The 21,444-nt window shown below is 40.6% G+C and overlaps 2 protein-coding genes across 5 annotated transcripts; both read right to left on the bottom strand.

The window, feature by feature from the left end:
• Positions 1-3: 3 nt before the first annotated feature.
• Positions 4-4,276, bottom strand: donson (DNA replication fork stabilization factor DONSON). 3 transcript variants are annotated; one of them, XM_085920499.1, is made up of 13 exons: positions 3,693-4,276; positions 3,130-3,204; positions 2,806-3,006; positions 2,563-2,741; positions 2,260-2,335; positions 2,016-2,118; positions 1,862-1,949; positions 1,538-1,687; positions 1,130-1,328; positions 861-930; positions 650-780; positions 401-577; positions 4-228 (listed from the first exon to the last, which is right to left on the bottom strand). In XM_085920499.1, the coding sequence occupies exons 1-12, from the start codon at positions 4,119-4,121 to the stop codon at positions 437-439; spliced, it is 1,842 nt and encodes a 613-aa protein (XP_085776625.1). In that variant the 5' UTR covers positions 4,122-4,276; the 3' UTR covers positions 4-228; positions 401-436. The 3 variants fall into 3 exon arrangements, with proteins under 3 accessions (XP_085776625.1, XP_085776615.1, XP_085776635.1); XM_085920489.1 differs by having other exon boundaries at positions 4-577; XM_085920509.1 differs by having other exon boundaries at positions 4-577; positions 1,538-1,684.
• A 373-nt stretch (positions 4,277-4,649) lies between these two features.
• On the bottom strand, positions 4,650-14,518 carry runx1 (RUNX family transcription factor 1). 2 transcript variants are annotated; one of them, XM_085905527.1, is made up of 8 exons: positions 14,157-14,518; positions 11,035-11,174; positions 10,846-10,956; positions 9,288-9,444; positions 7,696-7,800; positions 6,656-6,907; positions 5,930-6,076; positions 4,650-5,856 (listed from the first exon to the last, which is right to left on the bottom strand). In XM_085905527.1, the coding sequence occupies exons 1-8, from the start codon at positions 14,242-14,244 to the stop codon at positions 5,324-5,326; spliced, it is 1,533 nt and encodes a 510-aa protein (XP_085761653.1). In that variant the 5' UTR covers positions 14,245-14,518; the 3' UTR covers positions 4,650-5,323. The 2 variants fall into 2 exon arrangements, with proteins under 2 accessions (XP_085761653.1, XP_085761646.1); XM_085905520.1 differs by lacking the exon at positions 14,157-14,518 and adding an exon at positions 11,952-12,155.
• Positions 14,519-21,444: the final 6,926 nt, after the last annotated feature.

The raw sequence follows: 21,444 nt of genomic DNA, 5'->3' as shown, positions 1-21,444 counted from the left end.
TAATTTGTGTCGAACATTTATTTGTATGCTTTGATAATTTATATAATACACAAGCCATTTTCTTATCATTTTTATACTGAGCCGGCCGGTTGAGATGGAATCTAATCGCGACTGACGGCGGGTGGGTAGTACGACATTTCCTGTCAGTTACGTCACGGGACACCAGCAAGCATTTGCGTTCACACCGGCGGTTATTCTCCCAAATGTGCTTCCTGTCATAATCGCTGCCTAAAAAGTTCAATATAACTGAACTGTAAGTTAAATACATGAGCATTTATTCATTTGAACACCGCTAACTAATTTTTCAATGAATTAAGCGCGGCATGTGAGTTCAAACTGCACTTTTACAGTGAGCAGCATTTAAGTGGGGAAAAAAATGGAATATGATGATGGCACGCACCCTTTTGACTAGGATGAATCAAGAACCAGGACCCAATCACTTCTTCCAGGTGTAGCTGTAGTTGTTCATGGTGATCTGTGTGAGCGCCGTCTTTCCCAGGCTGGATGGTTGCTGCAGCTGGATGATGGAGGCCGGATGGAGGCCAAACGCAGAGAGGTCCTCTGACTCACTCGTGCGCTATCCCAAATAAAAAAAATGCAAAAAACATTAGAAAAGTGTAATATTTATGGAATTTGGGATTTAGTTTACCTGTTGCTTAGTTCCGTGAATGTTCAGGATGGCTGTGGGCGCATGTGTGTAAAGAGTCGCTGAGAAGTTTCCTTTCTGTGCTGGGCGGAGCAGGGTTGTGATGGCGTGCAAAGACGATGGCAGGATGGGCCCTTGAGAACAAAAAGACAAAAAAAAAAATATTTCCCAGATGCCGTCCTGTCTCGAGGATGCTCCTGTGTCCGCTCCCTACCTGTAATCTCCATACTGCTAATGTTCTGGTAGGTAGTACCAACTTGGCTCTTCACATTGACACAGCGAGCCTGAAAGGGTCACAACAAACTCGGGGGGTCAGCTGCTGAGGTCATTTGAGATCTTTTGTGTTCTGCTTCAGTAAAGACAACTTATTTGGAAAAACAAGGCCCTGTCAGAATTGACTTCTTAACTAGAATATAATTTTCAACGTCTTTACTTCTCCTCAAGTACATAGCGACGGTACTTTTGCCACCTGCCGTTGGTTACCTTAAGCGAACGCATGGCAGCGCCTCGAAAAGCAACCGGGGCCAGTAATGTCGGCGGAAGGCCGGCCTGAGACCCGGCCGCCGCCACCGCGCTCTTGCAGTTGATGAGGAAGTTGACGAGCGTGAACGCGTGCGGCCCCTCCACGCACACCACCGACTCCGGCTTGTGGTCCACCCCGACCGCTCGGTCTTCCTTGCGACTGCATGCAAACGTGTTAAGGATGAGACGAGATGAGATGAGAGCCTTGCACTGAAGTTGAAAGACTATCAAATTATTTTATAATGGTTTATTCTATTGATTATTCCATCGATTTATGGCATACGACATTACATATTCCACACTTCATTATTTGAAATGATTTGATTTGGTATTGTAATTTCTTTTCATTTTTCCACCCCTATAGGATACAGTTGAATGCCGATGCTGTCTGGCTTCTGTATCTTGTCCTGGACTCCCATTTCCTTCAGCCACGAGAGGCTGCCACCTCCATCTTCATCATCGTCGTCGTCATCATCTGGGCCGTCCGAGCAGCACGTGTCCTCTTTGTGCTCACAACTACTGTGACAGAAAGATTCAGTTTAGACAAACGGGGTTAGGTTTTCAAAATCAAATCATCTGTCCTTTTTTTTTTTTAAAGACATGGCTTTGAAATGACATTTAAGTGTTACAAAATCATCGTAGTATTTAAGGTTTACACTGATGCACTTGCAACTTTACAAGACCAGGACTCACTCTTTCGGCTGCCGTTCCTCACCGCAACGATTCTGTTGCTCTCTGCTCGTCGTCCGTTCCTCCACTAGAGGCAGAGTGAACTCGATACCTGACCATCAATAATGACGGCAATTAACAACACGGTGACACCCATTTGGCTTTGGAAATGACTCACCTTCAGCTTTCATGGCCTCACGGAGACCTCTGGTGGTGGGAGAAACCAGGGCGTTAATGCTGACGGAGCCTCCGAGTCCAGCGGCACGGAACAATACTGTGAACTGACCGTGATCGGGCACAGACACAAATGCTTATTTAGGGGAGAATTGAGAAGAAGCGGATAAAGTCCTCGGAATTAAAGCATAAAATGAGGAAAACAATGCATTTTTCATCTTCGTTATTTATTTAAATCCATCAAGTACCTGATAGGAGCAGACATAGAAGTAAGGACACAGTTTGGCCTTGAGTAGACTGTAGAGTGATGACAGACTGGCTGACCTGCACAAACATACAGAAATGGTTTGATCCACGTGCATTCTTCAAACACTTCAAGAACCATCAACTTTGACCTGTGATTCCCAAACACCGTGCTCTGTCTGAGAGCTTATTCAGAATCGGCATCAGCCTCAGAAGTGAAAATATTTACATGTCGAGACAAAGTCAAAGCGCCGCTCACGTAAAATTTCTGTTTTGCCAATCATTTTTCAAAGGGCTCACATCCTTACCAGTCACTCATAAGACCTCGCTGCAGCTCTGCATCATGTGCCCAGGGGGCGCTCTTCCCAGTAAACCTGCGCTCAGCATTGATCCTGGGGAACAGTGGCACCCAAGACAGGCTGGGATGCTGCCAATAGATCAGACTCTGCTGGAAGGCACAGCGAAGCTCCCTGCATGACTTTGGATCCTAAAGGAGGAACGATGGCACTAAATACGACACTTTTTTTTAAGACACGACGACAATCGCGTACCTGTAGATCGGGCGGCCATGTGCTAAACTGTGCTCGGCAGTGCTGGCTGAGCCCGGAGGCTTCCTCCTGAGCTTTGGGCTGCTCGGACCAAGACAGCGACAGCGAGGACGTAAAAAGTAGACGGGTCTTCAAGCTCCAGTCGGCTGGATACTCCGTGCACAGAGTGGCCGCTATGGAAAGAGGAGAAATGGCCTGTGGAGTCTAGATGAAAAGACAGGAGAATATTTTACTGTTACATTTCAACATCCTTATTACGTATGAAAATTTCACGTCATATTTATCCTGGAATGATGCAAAGAACATCGACATTTTTTCCCCATTTACCTTCAGTAGTGGTGTTTTAACGTCGTCCTCACTTTCCTCAAAAAGAGAGCTATCTTCAGAGAGAGACAAAGTCTTCTGGAATGAGCAAGAAAGATGAAGAAGACCTTAAATGTACAGCATGTGCAATGACGCATTCCAAATCTCAAACACTGGTTCGTGTCACATTAGTTTGTCAGAGATCATTAGGTGTGCTACGAGAAATGATCTCATTGCCCCTGATGGGTTCAAAAACTATTCGTTTATAGGTATTATTCTGTATTTAAACAAACACACAACCAAAAAGTCCAGGAACTTAATGCCAACCCACATGCAAACCAGGATAGAAATGCTAACAAAACTAGCATCGAAGTCCATGGATTCAAACCCAATTGGCAAGAGAAAAACAGAAATATTATAACAATACGCACATGCATGTATTCTTTATCCCCAGCAAAAGAAATACTGTCGTTTTATGTTCATTTATGCACAAAAATCTCTTGCCAAAGATGGTCAAGCAATGATTTACAAATTGTTTAACTTTTTACACTATTGTATTTATTTCATGTTTCAAAAATGGAACCAACCTGTTTGTCGTTTTCTTGTCGTCCCATAGCTTCGACTTTGCTCATCAATTCTGAGAAAGCCAAGTCATCGCTTTTTCTTACGAGACTTTCTTCCCTTGTTGGCGGCCTTTCTGTTGTTTGCTCGCCCGCTTCGTCGTCGTTCAAATCGAGACATTTCTTCCTCGGACTGTGTCTGTTCTCAATGTTTGCGAACGGGTTTCTGCGCTTCACCCCGGCGCCGGAGCGTGTGTGGTTGTTGAAGTAATGCGGTCCAGGCGAGAAGGGACGGATACACGACGATGACGACGGGGAAGAGACACTTTGCTCGGTACCGCTGGGGTCAGTGCTCGGGCTAGAAGAGAAAGCTTCGCTGCGGGCTCTTTTCCTTCGCATTCGCATAATTTCCGAAGGTCGTTTGAAGCTGGGAGAATAGCCCATCTCCTCGGCCATTGTGAAGACAGCAAATTCGGGCGGCAAGTCCAAAATTTAACAATAATGTAATGTTTAACTCATCCACGGACATTTGGTGCTTTTAAAACCTAGCGCTTGACGGAATGACGTATCCAGTTCTTCTTCGTCGTTATCTTCTTCGTTTAGTAAAATGGCGGTTGATCATGAACATTACTGACATCTACCGGCCTGGAGTATGGATGAAAGAATAAAACAATAGGGAATTTTTAAATCTTGACGTGTGAGAAAATTTGATGGCATGGGTGTTTCTAGCCAATTTGTATGGGGTGGTTAAGCACTGCTAATAGTCAATTTTATCTTTTTTTTTAAATCAAACACAAAAACCGAACCAATTGCAATTACACCATATTAATAATTTCATTTTGGTGGGACAATTCAACAACCTGATTAAAAAAGGATGTAGCTGATTTTAGATTTACTGTATTTTAAGTGACCTTATTAGGTGTTTAAGGCAACAACCCCCCCAAAAAAATGGTGGCAGTGGTTGAATATGATGGGTGACAAAGCAACATTTCATCTTTTATTTTCAGGTATGTACATGTGAATTCAATAAAGAACTTAAAAGTAACCTCGTTTGTTTAAAAAAAACAAACAAAAAACAGCATTTTGGGTGAGCTATGCACAATTTGGAGTTTTAAATGAAAAAACAAACATGCTTGTTTTTGGAATGTGTGAGGAAGCTGAGAAAAACCCCACAAGCATGACGAGAACATGCAAACTCCACATAATAAAGCCTGAGTCGAGAATTGAACTCCAACCACAGAACAAGGCAAACGAGCTAACCCAGTCAGCGTTAAAAAAAAAATAAAAAAAATAAAAATACTACAGTGGTACCTTGACCTACGAGAACTCCAATGTACGCGTTTTAGAGATACTTGCTGTCACATTGTTCATTTTATTTTAATGAGCAAAAAACTAGATGACGGCATCAAACTGCATGTTTATTCAAATGGGCGAACGTTGATTTGAGACTCAAGTGACAAGCCTGGTTAAATGGAGAGTCACTGCACCACTGTAATAGAAGATCAGCTGAAAATATGAATGTACAAATATGACCTTTGACCTTGAATATCAGTGATCGGGGTTGTCCTGCAAATCAGTAGAGCTTCTGACTTTCACACTGCCATCAAAACCTTGTGACGATCCCAATTAATGTTGATAAAAATATTTGTTGATTCCCGTCAATAAGGTCTCCAGACAGCTTCCGCGTTTGCCGGGGAACTACTATGACTGGACTCCACCTCCACAGCCACGCCCTCATTCTGATTAGGCAAAGACGGGTGCAGGAGCGGAGAGCCCGTCGAAGCGTTAGTGCAAGGGGGTAAAATTCTGGGCGGGGAACGAGCGTCACCGCCGCCTCCCCCGGCCATCATGGAGAACTGGTACGAGCCCGCAGCCGTGGAGTAGTACACGTGATACGGCGAAGAGGTGGACTGGAAGGGCCTGTTCTGGCCCTGATGTGGCGTATTTGTCGGGTACGGAGGAGGCAGGTAAGTGTGATACCTCCCGGCAGGTGCGGTGGCCATCGCTGTCGCCATGGTGATGCCGATGGCGCCGTTGGAGACGGGATTGTGCGGGGGGGTGTAAGTGAAGGCAGCCGTGGGGGGGTAATGGACCCGCGGGTCTGAGAAGCGGCTGTCTGGTAAGGAGGGGACAGAGGTGAACGATCGTTCCAAGGTCATCCTCGGGTCACTGAATGCGGCCAGGTCGGGACCTGAATGAGGGCAAAGTTCACGGCTTATGCATTTGTTCTTTTGATTGTACATTGTTAAATGTGTGCGTGTTACCTGTAAGACGTGAAGACAGTTCGCCTAGCGATGAGCGACTTGGTGAAAGGGGATTGGTGGAGTGGATGCTAGGTGTGGTTATCTGTCCAAGATAGGGATAGGATTGGTCGTAGGACCATGATGGAGATGACTGCATCTGTCGCCCTTCTAAGAGAAGCACAGAATGAGGAGACTTGAATTTCTTGCCACATCATTTGGATTTTAGTCTTTGAAAACATAAAGAGAACGTCAAGTCAAAAATTTTATTTATGAGAAAAGGTTCTAAGCTCCCCTACACGGCATTGTGGACATTATTGCATTTGTGGAATATGAATGATGAAAGTAATATCAACCTGCTTTTATAGATAAGTAGCCCAATCCGAAGCGACATCGCCACAAGGCGGCCATTTTTAGACAGGACTGGTCAATCGCATTCTAATTAGTGGAGCGCAGATTTTAATATAACTTGAGATTGCTCAACTCGGCCGATTTTCCAACGGCTTGTGTTCCTCTTTTTTTTTTTTTTGGACATATTTAGTGCGCACGTGTATCGGTTTACTTCCAGCGTCACAACCAGGCAAATAAGAGGAAATGATACCATCGTTTAGTGCCTCCGATTTGTGATGACACAAAAATAAACAGTAACGAGGAACACTTCCATATCGACATACTATTAATGTTCTGTTGTGACAGAGAACTACACCTAAAAAACTTGGACATCACTGATGCCTACTTTGTGTCACTTACCAGTTGCCATCTGGGTGTGGGTGGGGCTGGAGAACGTGGCCGAGTGCAATGCGGCCGCTGCCGTCGACTGACGCGTGTTACAACCGGAGGGCTGATGATGATGATGATGATGATGATGAGAATGATGATGAGGATGATGGTGGTGTGGGGGAGTCACTCTCATGGAGCTCCGCCTCAGCTGCTCCAGCTCTGTGAGTCTCTCGGAAAAGGCCAAGGACCCGGGCTTGATGTCATCCATCTTCTGCCGATGACCTAAGAGAGGATTTCATTACTGAGCTTAGTGTACAGTAGCATGCCTTTTGTGTGTGTGTGAGTCTGTGTGTGTGTTAATGCACATGTGCACATTGTGTGTGGTGTTGGTTACACTTCAAAGCTCTTAATGGGTGTAATCCCCAGCTATTAGAAAGCCCCGCCCACAAATAGTGAAAAACTGAGCGTAATTGACACCCTCCCCGAATAGTTTATAATTGCCGAAATAGATGGCACAAGATCAGGTCAAAGCACTTTTTTTTTTTTATACATGCATAGCCCTGTCACTCAATTAAGAGAAGGTTTAAAAGTGCCACCAGATGGTGCCAAATCACTACTTTTTTTTCTTCTAGACTGGTCAAAGTCTTAGTCTCCTTAAAGAGACCCCCCCATCCCTGCCGTTAATTGTGAACTAGAGGGAGTAATTACCCCTGAAGCTCCCCATTGGTTTAAAATTGCCTATTTATGCCAGAAGATGGCGCCAAAAACACTCCTTTTCAACCATGTCTCCTAAATTCAACCCCAGATGTCCCAAGTTGGTGCAATATAATTCTAACAGGGGGAGGAAAAAACAAAAAAGTAATAGTGAACCGAAAATAGGCATGTGTGCTCGTACATGTCGGTGTGCGTGAGAGAACAGTGACGGTCGTGCGCAAAGTGAACTGTTAGAGGAAGTTGGCATTTGCATGGATGACTCACTTATAGCTGCCATTTCAAAAGGCAGGATTCAAGTTTCGAACTTAGCCAACTAGCTGAAGAACATGACTTGATTGGTCAGATTTGTTACTCACGTCGCGGTTCTCTGGGACCATCCACTGTGATTTTGATGGCTCGCTGGTATGTGGCCACCTGGGAGGGATTTGTGAACACTGTGATGGTCAGGGTGAAACTTTTGCCTATGAAAAGAGACCAAAAAAAATGATTTAAAAACAAAATGGAGGAATCTTATCGATGTAAAGATCGATATTTTATCCGATCCAAAGCTTACTCTAAACAGACATAATTATGCACATAATTAGTTGTGTTTCTTAATATACACATTACCAATATAATTTTTTTTTTCTAATCCATCTGGAGGACGAGAAAAAAAGTTTAGAATACGCAATTCAAGTTTGGTAGACACCAGACAAAAGAAAGACACTTGAAGGTAAATCGAAAATGTCCACAAAATGGAAATAAGAAAAGTATATTTTGAGTAGTTAGTATTGGTTTTGTTTTGCTTTACTGGCTGAAAATATCAGAAGCATAAATATCACATTTATGTGAAATTAATAAAAAAATAATAGAAAATATCATTTTAATTTTGGTTGTACTATACTGACAGCTTGGTCTAATATTTTGATTTTCTTATTAAGATACACGAGACAACGTTTAGAAGCTGTCGAAGAGAGCAACTACAACATGTTAAAAAAATCAATTCATGAATAATAATTACTATTTGATCTGTACATTTAACCAGGCAAGGACCTGACACTAATACAACTTCTCCAAAATAGGAATCTCTGATTAATAAGTTAATATTTTCTTCATCATCACTACTCCCAATGCTGTTTGCAAATGAGCATATGAGACAACCGTTGCTATTCAAACAAATTGCCAGTTGACTTCCTCTAGTAGTCCTTTGGTGACTCATCCTCAAAACTGTTCACATTATGGTTGGAATGTGCAAAATATGCAGTAAATGTAAAAGTCTACTACATTTCGCAACTTCAAGAGAAGCCTTGGACTTTTAAGGCGTACGACTAGTCTTGATAATTAATTACAGTCAACAAATACTCTTCAGAGTAATCAAAATGATTTTTTTTCTGAAACATCATAGTTATCAATTTGAACTCGTGGTATTGCACAGGCTTGTTATAAAGTCAAACTTAAAACCCAAAAAATGAAAATGTCACATAAAACCAGCTCTTATTAAAATTTGCTGAGTAGTGTAACCAACCATATGGTGGAAAAAGTGAATACAATTTTAGTGATTTTTAAAAAAAAATACAAATCCATGGGAAAACCGCATGTTCTATTCCAAACAAAAAGCAAAGAAATAATTAGTTATTTTAGGCGCCACAAGTTGGCAGACCCTTCCGTCATTTTTCAGTGAATGTTGAACTTTTATCCATTTTATTTGCATGTGTGGAAATAAAAGATCTTTGTTTTCTTCTCCTTAAAAAAAACACGTTGCTGTTTTAAATAGATAAGTTCAACTATTTGCTTAACTGTGTGTCAAAGAGAGGGGGAAGAAGGGGGGGGCTCTACCAGGAAGTTTTTTTTTTTTGAATAATGACTTCGACTCACTTGCACTTCCCCCTTGTATATGTGCAGTATATGTCAGAGTGGTGCATATTTTTGCACGTGCGTCTAGTTTTGCACAAGTGAGCAACAAGCCTACCCCTCCCGCTGCGACCCACGAAGCGCAGGTCGTTGAATCGAGCCACTTGGTTCTTGATGGCGGCCGTGGCGTTACGGAGCTCTGCCGAGTAGTTCTCGTCGTTGCCTGCCATCACCGTCACCATGGTTCCGTCAGGGACCTCGCCGAGGGCAACCACCTGATCAGCACCCAGAAAAAAAAAATCAGCAATTAATTATGATTTTTTTTTTCCGAGTATGATAAATCAGTACTGTGGGTTTAAATTAGGGGGTTCAAACTGTGGCTTGGGGACCGTATGAGGCCAGCCATCATTTTCTTCCAGTCCACGGAATATACTAAATATAGCATTTGACTTGAAAAAAAAAATCTCGATCAATGTGACATCTACAACAACCGCTACTAATACTACTAACATGAAATGAGTTTATAATGGCGCTTTTGTTGATAGGCTATGTCAAAATCATGCCAAAATCATGAAGAATCCTAAATTACTTGCCTCATTACATTTCACAGACATCTATATTGTATTATTAAGAGTGGAAAATGTCAGTTTTTTGTTTTTTTCTGTATGTTTGATACCGATTGGTTAAATGGACATCATGGTATTGATGCATCCTACCAATAATCTGTTGTCAGGAAGAGATAAGTGGCACTTCATTAGGATGCATAACACATCACTCGCGTGCACATGTATGATGGCAAGTGCGAGCTAATGCAACAAACGAGTCGGGTCTGCGGCTAAAAGCCACTTTTGCCACAAATGCATTTTCGCCCCAAAGTGCAGGAAAGACACGCACAAGCGTCAACAGGATGTAACGAGACCATTAACCCATAAAAAATATCCAACTTCTGGAATACATGGAAAGGAGTTGTACAAAATGTGTGTCGGGTAATGTAGCAGTTAAACAATTGCTTTGTTTTTGTAGGAGCATTACTTGCAGTTTACTGCTAAGCCGCAGCGGATTAGGTGCAGCCAACAAAAAAATCCCCCCAATTAATAAATATTGGATGCCAACATCATATTGTTGCCATATTCTGACCAAAGGTATTTTACGTTACGAACATCTGATGGCAAAGAAAACTGTCTGGCTATACACAAATGAAATTTTGGCTTGAGAGATTGAAAAAGTCATTTTATAAAATCAGTCAAATCTGCATGTATATGACGAGAGGTTAAACGTACCTTGTGGAAAAGAATATATGTGTTCTGCCTGTCAATATACGTCGCCGGCATAGACGGGTGGACAAAGGTCAATGAAGTCAAATTTCACACCTGGGCATCTATCACAGCACACTGGTGTCAAACTGGAGGCTCCGGGGCCAGATCAGGCCGGTCACATCGCAAAACCAAATCATCTGCTACCTCTTCATGTTTCTTGCAGGAATAAATTGCAAATAATCTTCACTTTTAATGCTACTGAGCGTTAAAACGTTTTTTTTGGTGACCAAACCTTTTTTCAAAATGAACTGAACAATAGTTGGCGTATTTGCCATGATGAGATGAAATGACACTCTTGATGGAAGGAATTTTTCCAAGCAGGATAACATGACAAAAATAATAGAACATAGGTTTTCTGACCTTAAAAGCAATAGGCAGGGTTTTGTTGCACCTCCAGTGTGTGGGTAGCACTGAACACAAGAAGTTAGGACTGTCCGTCTTCACAAGCTCGCCCGGATGATCTGAAAGCACCTGCCAAAGAAATGAGCAATTATTTCGTTTTTTTCGAAAAGATAATAAAAACATGAGAGCCACTTGTATTGAACCTACCATGTCACGGTCGGCCATGCGCAGCTTGCCCACCAGGGATGCTCCGCCCCCGGCCTCCTGGGCACCCAGAGCCTCGGCCATCTTTCCCCCCGAGGCGAGCGTGGTGGACGGGGGAGTGTAGCGCCGGCCGGGGCAGGGGTCTGGAAGAACCATTGATTGACACATCAGAATGAAAATACTTCTGCTCCTAAATAATTACAAATCGTTGGAAACACAAACACATTTGAGACATTTTCTGAAGAGTTTGAAGCAATTTGACAACATGTGTTCATGCCTCAGAGCAAAAATGACTGGTCAGATTTGGCACACATTGTACCCCAGCCACAGTATTGTGCAAAAAAACATGCACAAAACTAATAGAAGGAGTTGGCATTAAAACCTCCTTCATATTATTGCTCACTTTTGACTGCAATATGTTTTGTATTGTCATTGTAGCCAATAGTGCACTGATGGAGAATAACATGAGACCGGAAAAGTAATTATTAGAACTATAGAAGACTTAATTTATCTCACAGTTGTCTATTATAGGAGTCATATATAAATTTGGACAAAATGAAGCAAATTCAGTTTTGCATTATAACCTATTTTGCTTTCATGGGACTAATATTTACGAATATTTTGACATTAGTGTTAAGAGATTGAATGACTTTCAAGTATGATGTCAAAAATATTTTTTTACTCCCCCACCCCAAGTAATAAATAAAACGTGTGCTCAATAAATATCACCGTATTGTTTACAGTTGATTTCTATACGTTAAAATTAAAAAGTACATTCATCAATTGACCTCGTCAGACTCGTATCTATTTAAAAAAATACTTCAGTCAAAACGCAATATGAGTCATAGAGTGCATTTTTCTTCAAGCCTGTATAATGTAATTATAAAAATCATAATCAATAAAGATAATGACGGGTCTACCGTATTTGGCGTCCCAAAGGAAGACCATTTGTGCGACTCTTTCAGTCAATAAACGGCCAGACAAGTCTCAGCTTTTCGGTCTTCTTCTGGATGATGTAAATCCGTTACAAGTGCTGCCGTCTTGAATAACTACTTCCTTTAGTTTGTTCCCCCTGCACTCCGCGAGGATTGGAAAATAAAAATAAAAATAAAAAATAGTTGTCACAATCTTCGAAAAAGATGAGCAGACATGTCAAGCTTGTTTGAAGGCACAACGACACATTGGTATGTGTGCGCGCGGCCGTAAATGACCATAGACGCTCGCAGCTACTGAATTTTTACCGGAATAGCCCACGTTTGGGTTTCATCCGGGGAAGTGCGACGGTTGCTCATGCTGTCAGTTGATTGGTTGCTGAGCTGCCAAGAGTGAAGATTGACGGTGAGACGGGCCAATCAGCTTACTGTCCGTCCGCGAAGGTGGGGGGCGTGTCTTGGATGTTTGTGTGCGCGCGTGTGTGTACGTGTGCGTGTGTGTGTTCCTACATTGAAGAGCATCAACAAAACTCCACTTTTGTCCTTCAAAAACAGCTCGTTGAGGAGATCCGGGTAACCTTTTTTTTTTATATACGTGAAATCCTTACTTTCCTCACAATTCAACTTCAAGCCTTTTGGCTCATTCAAGATTATCTGAAGAGATATTTCCCTACTAAATTCCCATAATTTTCAGTATTCGACCTTTTCCGAGAAAAATAAAACAATTAGGAGGGCAATTTTAAATGTTTTTATCTGATCCTTCCATATTTCTCTGCCGATCCAAACAATCCTACCTTTAAACGGTTACAGACATTCCAAACAATGGCTTTTTAAAAATAATAATATTTCCCTATATTTTCCAAGAAAACCAATCCAAATGAATGGAGACATTTTAGAAATGTACCTAATCCTTTCACAGTTCTCGTTTGAGTCAAACCAAATTCCAGCTTTGCAATGATCAACTAGCTCATTCAGACATTTACAGCAATACTCTCCACTTTGCACCAACTTCCCTTTAAATTTTCCATATTAAGAGACATTTCACATATTCACAACTATAATTATTGCAACTTCAAATTTTTCCATGACTTTGGAAAATGTGTTAAATTCCTCACCAATCTCCCTGAATAGAAGAACTTTCATTATATCCCTACTGTTATTATTTTATCATGTTCGACATTTAATAATATGGTATCTCAGTTCAGTATCATCTTTTCTGCAGTTCTCATTCACTGTAATGATGTCATGCCATTTTTGAAGGGCCACATGGAACCAATGTGGCGCTCACAATAATGTGACATAACATCAAGGAATTTGCCTGTAGAAATAGTCCAGGTCAGCTTTGAATGCCTCTTCCATCCTGCAGTTAAAGCAGACCAGTACCGCTTTACGGCCAATAGGGGACAGTGAGGGATCGAAGGCATGTACTCAAAGTAATTCCAGACTGTCATGTTTCCCTCATATCAATTTTATGCACGTTTATGTTGGGGAATTCCGAGGTGAAAAAAAGCACATTTGCCATAAAATACAATGATCAGAAAATATATATTTTTTTATCATCCAGAAGTCTTCATGTAAAACTGGTAGTGGATGAGGTTCCCTGAGGGTACACATAATATGAAAATAATCGAAATATTACAAATATAGACACATAATATAGAGTGATTGCATTTACAAAATGTGTTTTTTTTTTCATTTAAACTTTTGTTGAACAGATAGTTGACCCGACTTTGTCCACTAAATATTTGGTATGCCAAACTTTATATGGAGTATAACACGGAATTGAGTGCGTATGATTTAAATCAAGTCAACCTTTTATTGCCTTACAGCTGCTGTCGGAAGAGTTTTGAGAAAATGCCAGTCTGCCCCTATGGCCAAAGGGGAATGATAAAAAATGTAAAATGCCTCTTTTCTTGTCTGGCCCAGAGCCGGACGGGATGTGATTTGCCCTCGGAAATATTTATAGTCCACTATCTTGATAACAGACACGTGGAGTCTCAAAAAAAGAGAGAAAAAATAAAGTCATAATGTCGTCTTTATGTTTAAAAAAAAAATAAAAAATCAATTGCACAACTTTGATATACATATATATTTTTTACAATGCAAGATTGATCAGATAAAGACTTTGTCTTAAAAAAAAGGAACATTTTTACCAAAAGAGAATTTGATCAATGAAAGAAGTTGTGGCTTTACCAAAGAGTTCGCTGCCCGATCGGCCTTTCCTCATCAAGAACATCGCCAAGGACAGTGGACCGGAACCGGAGAAAGTTCCCGAGTTCATGCTGGGATCCTCGGCGGGTGACGACGGCTTGTCCGATTTCCAAGCCAAGTAGAATAAAAACGAGAAATGATAACAAACCCCTCAAAGAATCAGATGAATCGAAATTTAGGGAGATGATCAACCTCGAAGAAGAAGTCGCTCACCTTCACCGGCAGTTTTTATACTCATCCTTCCCCCTCGAGCATGTCAAAAAAAAAAACAACATCAAAATGTGAAGGAAGAGCAGTCAGTCAAGCTGAATTCATCTTCGCCTCTAAAGCTCGTAGCCACAGGGGACATGAGTCCACTTTGCCCTCAGGCGCTTTCGCAGCTACTAATTTCCTTTTCACTTTGCCACTCAGCGCCGTATTTTCCATTTTTTAGGGTCACTCCTGTAATTTCCAAGCACTTCCCTTCCATTTTCATTGAAAGTACCGTTCCATTTTTTAGTCTGTTTTTTTAGTTGGTCTTTTTTAGTTTGGTTTTAGGCTTGCAATAATATTGAATGTACTAATGGAATAAAACCAATGTCTTTTTCTTTTTTGATGTAGGCCCACTTCACTATTGTATAATCAATCATGTTAGTCCCTAAGGCGGTGGAAAAACAATTGTAAAAAATTTGAGAAGTGCTGCTATAAAATCCCAAACTCCTTCCAAAATAAAATATATATATATATTTTTTGTGAAATTTTAATATTGTGAAAGATTTCAATATTTAAAACACACTTTAATCACTTGAAACTTCCTCCAGGTCAAAGTCTGATTCCGAATGAATGTTTTTTTTTTTAGAGGACCAACATTTCTGGATTAAAAATGAGTCGTTTGGACTCAATGTAAAGTTAACATCCATGTTTTGAGCCTGTGCAAGCACAAGGAGATCACGTCAACTCAGCTTTGTGTTCGTGTGGCGCTGTCCATGGTGCTGAAGGAACAGTTTGCCCTGTTAACTTGGACTTGGGCATTTCATCAATACCACAATGTATCGTTGTTTTAGTATCAAGTATTGATGCTCTTGTTGGAAGAGTAAAAATTTGATTTAAGAATTTGATTGTGATTTTATGAGCACAGCAATCAAGTAGAAATATTGGTTCAACTTTAAGTCGAGTAAAAAAGTAGAGATCGAAATGTATTTGAGAAATATTACTAGAAAATATATGCAATACCAGTTTTGATAACTTGCTGCAATAACAAAAAACTTGCTTGCACACAAAATAGTTTGTCTCTTAATTAGAAGAAAATAAAACGAGGGTATAAGTTGCTGCAACTTTTATGCTAGTCAGAAAAATGCTAAATTAGCCAATCATATCAACTGAAATGTTTTTTGTTTTTTAAAAAAAATTTTTTTTTTTTTTTTTAGATTCAACAGAACATGGGAACAATGCAAATCATTCTTGTGACAGATGTCAAACCATTTTAAATAACATTTTACTGATTTGATGACTATGAATATGGGGAAACAGTACAACCACAAAGTATTTGTACTTTGATATTTTGCACCTACGTCACAACATTTGCTTGGCTTCCAGCCCTCTGAGTGACTGGCGACCAATCCAGGGTGTGGTCTACCTTGGTGGGATGGGCTAGCTCCAATTGACCTTTAGCTGTAAAGAAAACAGATGGATGGATTTTTCTTAAACGCACATAAAAAGCCAGCAGCTATGTGTCCCCTTCTGCTGCACCAGCCCGAGGGCAGCGACAATGGCAAGACTCCAATCAATATTGGTGTGCGACGGTCCCAAAACGGCACAACTTGGCCAACCCAAACAAGACATTGATCGGGAGGTGGCGATGTAGCAAGTGGCGATGAGGCGAGGACAAATAATGGGAAACGGCCGGTTGGCTGTTGATTTGTGCACCAGGATAAACGCAGCTTTCAACTGCTCTCGTCAAAGATGAGAAACTGTACAGTCCACAAAGTCGCACACCTTTTCTATAATTCAGTGGCTGTATTGTGGGGATGCAGTTAACTGCCGCTTCAAAGTAATTAATTGATTTTCTGACATTGCTGTTAGCGGGACCGGCGAGTGACACACAAACACATAAAAATACAAGAAAGAAAGAAAAATGAGGACTGTATTACCGTATTGCCTGTTATATTTGGAGTAAAATGTAAATTGTTCGTTTAATCATGCGCAACTGATATATATTTGTTCAAATTGAGTAACCCAAAGGATTTTATTTCTGTCTCTGCACATGCGCTTGATAACTTGACTCAACTTGCTTGAAATTTCAAGACTCAAATTGACACGATTGAAATTTCCAACAGTAAATTGGGACATGTTTGAAACTTAAAAGTTACAATTTGTGACTTTTCATGAGTAGGAATTGCGCAACGGCGAAGCAGAAATTTGTGTAGCCAGCCCTGGCAAAGCTCCACCAGCAATTTTATTATTATTTGTTTTTCTTGAATATTCTTTGGCCAAATTCAGTTAAAACTCCTTTAGGATGAAACATGCTCGTGATGTGTGTATTATGCTTTTACTGAAAATATATAAAGTAAGTGAAATGATGAAAATCGATATTTATTTCCTTACCCCCTCCCCCGAGACCAAATCGACGCCAAGCATCTCATTATCTAAACGTACCTACCGTTTATATATATATATATATATATATATATATATATATATATATATATATATATATATATATATATATATATCACTATATATATATATTTTTTTACTTTTTACAAGAAAAATGGAATGCATAAAAGCAAAACCTTCTCTGCACTATATATATATATATATATATATATATATATATATATATATATATATATATATATATATATGTATATATATATATATATATATATATATTTTATTTTTATTTTTTTTTTTTTACTTTTTACAAGAAAAATGGAATGCATAAAAGCAAGACCTTCTCTGCACCACACGCTCCTCTCTCACTTCATCCTATCAACTGTTTAATAGTTTGAAAATTGTCAAAATGATTTGGAAAATAATGCATCATTCATCCCATGTGCGTACGCGAGTGTGTGCATATTGAATTATTCAGCCAGACGAGCGGCTAATTCTTGCTAAACTAACGATTGATTTTCTGACACAAGAAATGAAGGACAGAGAACGGTGAACAGCGTCTGGACGGGCTTCACATGAGCTGAGCCGACGTGGCTTTGAAGGGGTTGAAGGTGGGAGGAAGATGGGGAGGGACAGGGAGAGTCAAAAGTGAGAGCGCACGTGTCGAGTGACACCGGGGCGGAGTGAGAGGGCCCAAGAGATGGGAGGCAGGAAGAACCGAGAGCCTCCGGCAGTGTTTAGTGCAGTTTGAATAGCTGAGCAGGTGCATTAGCCCGAGAAACTCTCCAGCGTCCAAACATGAACTCTTTCTCTCTTTCTGTGTCGGCTGAATTTGGATGTGCTGAAGTTGATCAGCAATTTGGGGTTTGACAACTTCTCATCAAAACTCGGCCATGTGGCTACAGATGTCATTCATCTTTTTTTTTTTTATGCTTCAATACTTTTGCATTTATTGACACTAATCACTTGCACTTGAATCCAGACCTACAGATGAGACTGGAATTATGACCTACTTATTTCTATTTTAAAGACTTGGTTTGGTGCTTTTTTTTTCTTCTTGTGTTTAATATTAGTACAAAGCAATTCATCATACCAAATGACCCTTCTATTGACTCACCGTTCGTTCGACCAACAGCTAGCTAATTAGCTAGCTATCAAGGTTGCTAGCTAGCATTCTAGCTTGCTATTTAGGTATCTATGAGCTAGCGCAGTGTGTGTGTTGCGTGCGTTCATGATAAAACATATTTTTAATAGTCAAAAGTGATATACTATACATTGATATTCATTTTGTTTGTTTTTAACATCAAGATCATGCCAGCAGAGATGTGCTCCCTGCTAACCTTGTAGCTTTTAGGGACATGTAATGATGGGAGTTCCCCAAAGTTATCATCATTCGACCCTAACGTCAAAATAACTCTCCGCGTGTAACGATAAAACATTTTCAAATGTTAATCCAATAACCATCACATTATCAATTCACATACGCAAGCGTTTGTTAGCATTTGACGATTGAGCTTTTGCATGCTAAGTACTCCAGAAGACTCCCTGTAACTGAATCATTAAAGTGGAAGGAGTCGGCTAAATTAGCCAATCAGATCCTTTGAAAGCGACCGCACGCATACGCATCAAATCCCAAACGAGCCAATGAATAAATCAGAAGGTGCAGTCAATGTGTGGAATTTACAAGAATAGAAGGATGCTAATGGCTGCCAGCCACATACTGTATGTACACGTACACATCAAGACAACACTTTGCCTTCATTTTTTTTTTTTTTTTTAAACCACAAAGTGGGGACAAATGGGGCACACGAATGAGGGAGAGTGTGAAAAGGGTGAGGCGACTCTTTGCATGACTTCTTCGTTAACCGCAGCACTGATGGGACCTTGCCTCGTCTCGCACGGGACAGCCGTCCGAATCAGACTTTGACAAACACAAAGCCGCCATCTCGCCCATTAAGGGTCGAAGGGACCCCCAGTGTGGTTAGGAGACGTTGGAAACATCCGCCGAGCTTAGGATGTTCGTAGACTTCATCGATCGTCAAATGGCTCTTCGCTGTTGGCGGTTTTTCTACCGTCGGCGCTATAAAACTTTGACGTAAGTTCAAATCAGCAGGGAAGTGCAACGAAACAAGCCAACAGCGCATAAAACGGTCGGAAATAACACGTCAATTCTTGTCGCTTCAGGTCACATCTACACAATTGTCTCTCGGCGCCTAAATGTTTATTCTATTCACGAATGTTCCATTCTAGCTATCGTTTGAATTTTTAAAAAAATAAAAAATAAAAAAAAAGCATTCCAATGACAAGCCGCATTACCCTTCGGTGCCATTGACGGTTATAGACGTCAAAGATATGAACTGGGTTGGCAGTGAATGAGTTAAATAGTCTTAAATTTTGTCATCAGTTGAATTTTTAAACAGGAATTTTGCTCCATCCCAAAACACACCATCCAGTTTAATCAACGATTATTTCGCAAGACAGGGAATTTATGTCTCACGGGTCAGACAATCGACAAAATATAAGACTGACAAAATACCAAAGTGAAAAGTCTGCACCACTTGACAACCAAGAACAGAGCCTGGGAGCAAAACAACTTACAACTGCCTTAAAGTTGAATTATGGGGTACTAAAGGGTAAAGTTTGCATCACCTCGTCTTAAAATCAGCCACCAACAGACCTGTTGAGTTTCCTCTGCTGTCGTTACCTGACACACACGCGCACACACAAAACACAAGTGTAACCTCCAGATAACCACAATATGCGCCTCGTGACCAGGCTGAGAAAGGCAAAGAATGTCGGCAAGTGGAAACGAGATTGTGTCGTGTGGCCAGAGGTGTAAATTCATGACAGAAATGTAACAAAACAACCACCGATCCAGTTTGATATATGAGCAGCTAGCACCGATCAAAAAAAACAAAACAATAACACGACACATTGATGGTTTGAGTCCCATCAAAGCAGCAAAGATTAATGGAATGGGAACTGACCATGATAAGAGACAGGATGGATTTTAATAAAAATTGTACAAATAAATATAAGAAATGGTATGGCTGCACAATATTGGAATTATTATCGCATATATGGATATTTTCTTATAAATATATATACATGTAAAAAAATATATATATATAATACCACATACCTTTGCCTTTCAGCTCAGTAGCTTAATTCTAATGGTAAATAATGCTGATGCTAATGCTAAGTAGCGTGATTTTTTTTCAAAACACTTTAAGCAATGGATTAATCACAAACAACCCCAGTCGTACTTTTTTTTTAACCTCTTATATTTGAAAGTCATTTTACGTTTACATGTATGTTTCACATTTCGATTCGTAATCTAAAGAAAAATATGACATTTCTGTTGAGACAAGTCAACAGCGGAGACGCTGGAAGAACTTAGCTCAGTAGACATCCTACTGCGTGTGTTCTGGGAGCGCGCAGTGGGAGAAGACTCAGCGTTGACCCCTCCCAGACAAAACATGACCCCCAGCTGCAACTTCCTGGATTCAATCAGACGTACAAAGCCGAAGATCACGTCACGGTCATAGTAACTGAGGTCAGATAACAAATCGAGAAGAATGAAATAATTACCAGCTGACATCTAAATACTGAAATTCTCGTTATCATCACTTCACTTCTTCCAAAGCAATCAGTGGATATCAAAGTCATAGGTAAGAAAATTCAAACGACACTAGCCTGTGTTCCTTCCGTCATCCTCATCACCCCGCCCCGCCCCCCCACCGAGCTCCCACGACATCAAAATAAATCCGACTCACATCTTTGTGCCAAGTCACTCTGTGTGTGTTCTTAGCAGCTGCTAAAATACAAACAAAAAGTAAACATCAAGTCTTTGGGGAAGGTGAAGTCATGCAGGGACAGTTTTTCTGTAAAATCAGGATTCGGACTAGGCAGCCCATTGTCGTGGTTGTCTCCTCGGGTACATCTCGTTTCTTTATTAGAGATCCCGTGGAGGACTTGAGCGGAGAAATGAGACGTCAATCCAAAATGATGTGTGTGACACAAATCAATCACGTCAATTAATTTTTTAAGAGGAATTAAATTGAACTGAAATCAGATACGAGCGGTCGTTCGGATGGTTTTGAGTCAAACGTCGGTTTATGACACAAATAATAATTCTTCAGTGACTGATTGACAGAAAGAATGAAGATCCTCCTACCCTTGTAAGTACATACCGTAGCTAACATATATTATCTTTTTCAAACTTAAGTTATGTTGTGCACGAAATAATTTGCATCATTCACAAGACAACACACACAAACACACACACAAACAAAAAAAAAATAATGTCATCTCAGGCTAATGAGGTGTGTTTACTGTATCTCTGTCAGTTAGTTTGGGGTGTCAGCAAATGAAATAATTGGTCCCACGAGGTTTTTAAGAGTGCGGAATTCGGTGTGTAGTTGCTCTCCATTGGCCTCGGCCTCTCAACTTTTTCTTACGGGCTCTTCTTTTATAAAGTTCATCTCAATTGCTTTAAAAACAACACGTTGAATTGTTTAAAGTAGAGTTAATACCCGATTTGTCACATATGTGACATCCTCTCCCGTAATGGTGGCGTTACAATCCGATTTTATTACCCCGGCACGTGTGCGCCTCTCGGAGCTAATGACGACTTAACGCCAGTGACGATCCCGTTTCGGATTTACGACTTGACCTA

This window comes from Syngnathus leptorhynchus, chromosome 1, assembly GCF_054491065.1.
Source record: "Syngnathus leptorhynchus isolate UIUO chromosome 1, UIUO_Slep, whole genome shotgun sequence".
Lineage (NCBI taxonomy): Eukaryota > Metazoa > Chordata > Actinopteri > Syngnathiformes > Syngnathidae > Syngnathus > Syngnathus leptorhynchus.
Note: the sequence above shows the minus strand (reverse complement) of the source record. Positions and strands in the feature narration are given on the sequence as shown.

Bases quoted from the DNA above. Each gene is read 5' to 3' on its own strand.
- donson (XM_085920489.1), bottom strand. From the start codon at position 4,121: ATGGCCGAGGAGATGGGCTATTCTCCCAGCTTCAAACGACCTTCGGAA. The intron at 2,742-2,805 runs GTACGCGATTGT...TTCCTCCTTTAG, and splicing joins CATGGCCGCCCGATCTACAG to GATCCAAAGTCATGCAGGGA. The intron at 1,329-1,537 runs GTATCCTATAGG...GTTTGCATGCAG, and splicing joins GACAGCATCGGCATTCAACT to TCGCAAGGAAGACCGAGCGG.
- runx1 (XM_085905527.1), bottom strand. From the start codon at position 14,244: ATGAACTCGGGAACTTTCTCCGGTTCCGGTCCACTGTCCTTGGCGATG. The intron at 10,957-11,034 runs GTAGGTTCAATA...TTTCTTTGGCAG, and splicing joins GCATGGCCGACCGTGACATG to GTGCTTTCAGATCATCCGGG. The intron at 5,857-5,929 runs GTAACACGCACA...GCCCTCATTCAG, and splicing joins ACTGTCTTCACGTCTTACAG to GTCCCGACCTGGCCGCATTC.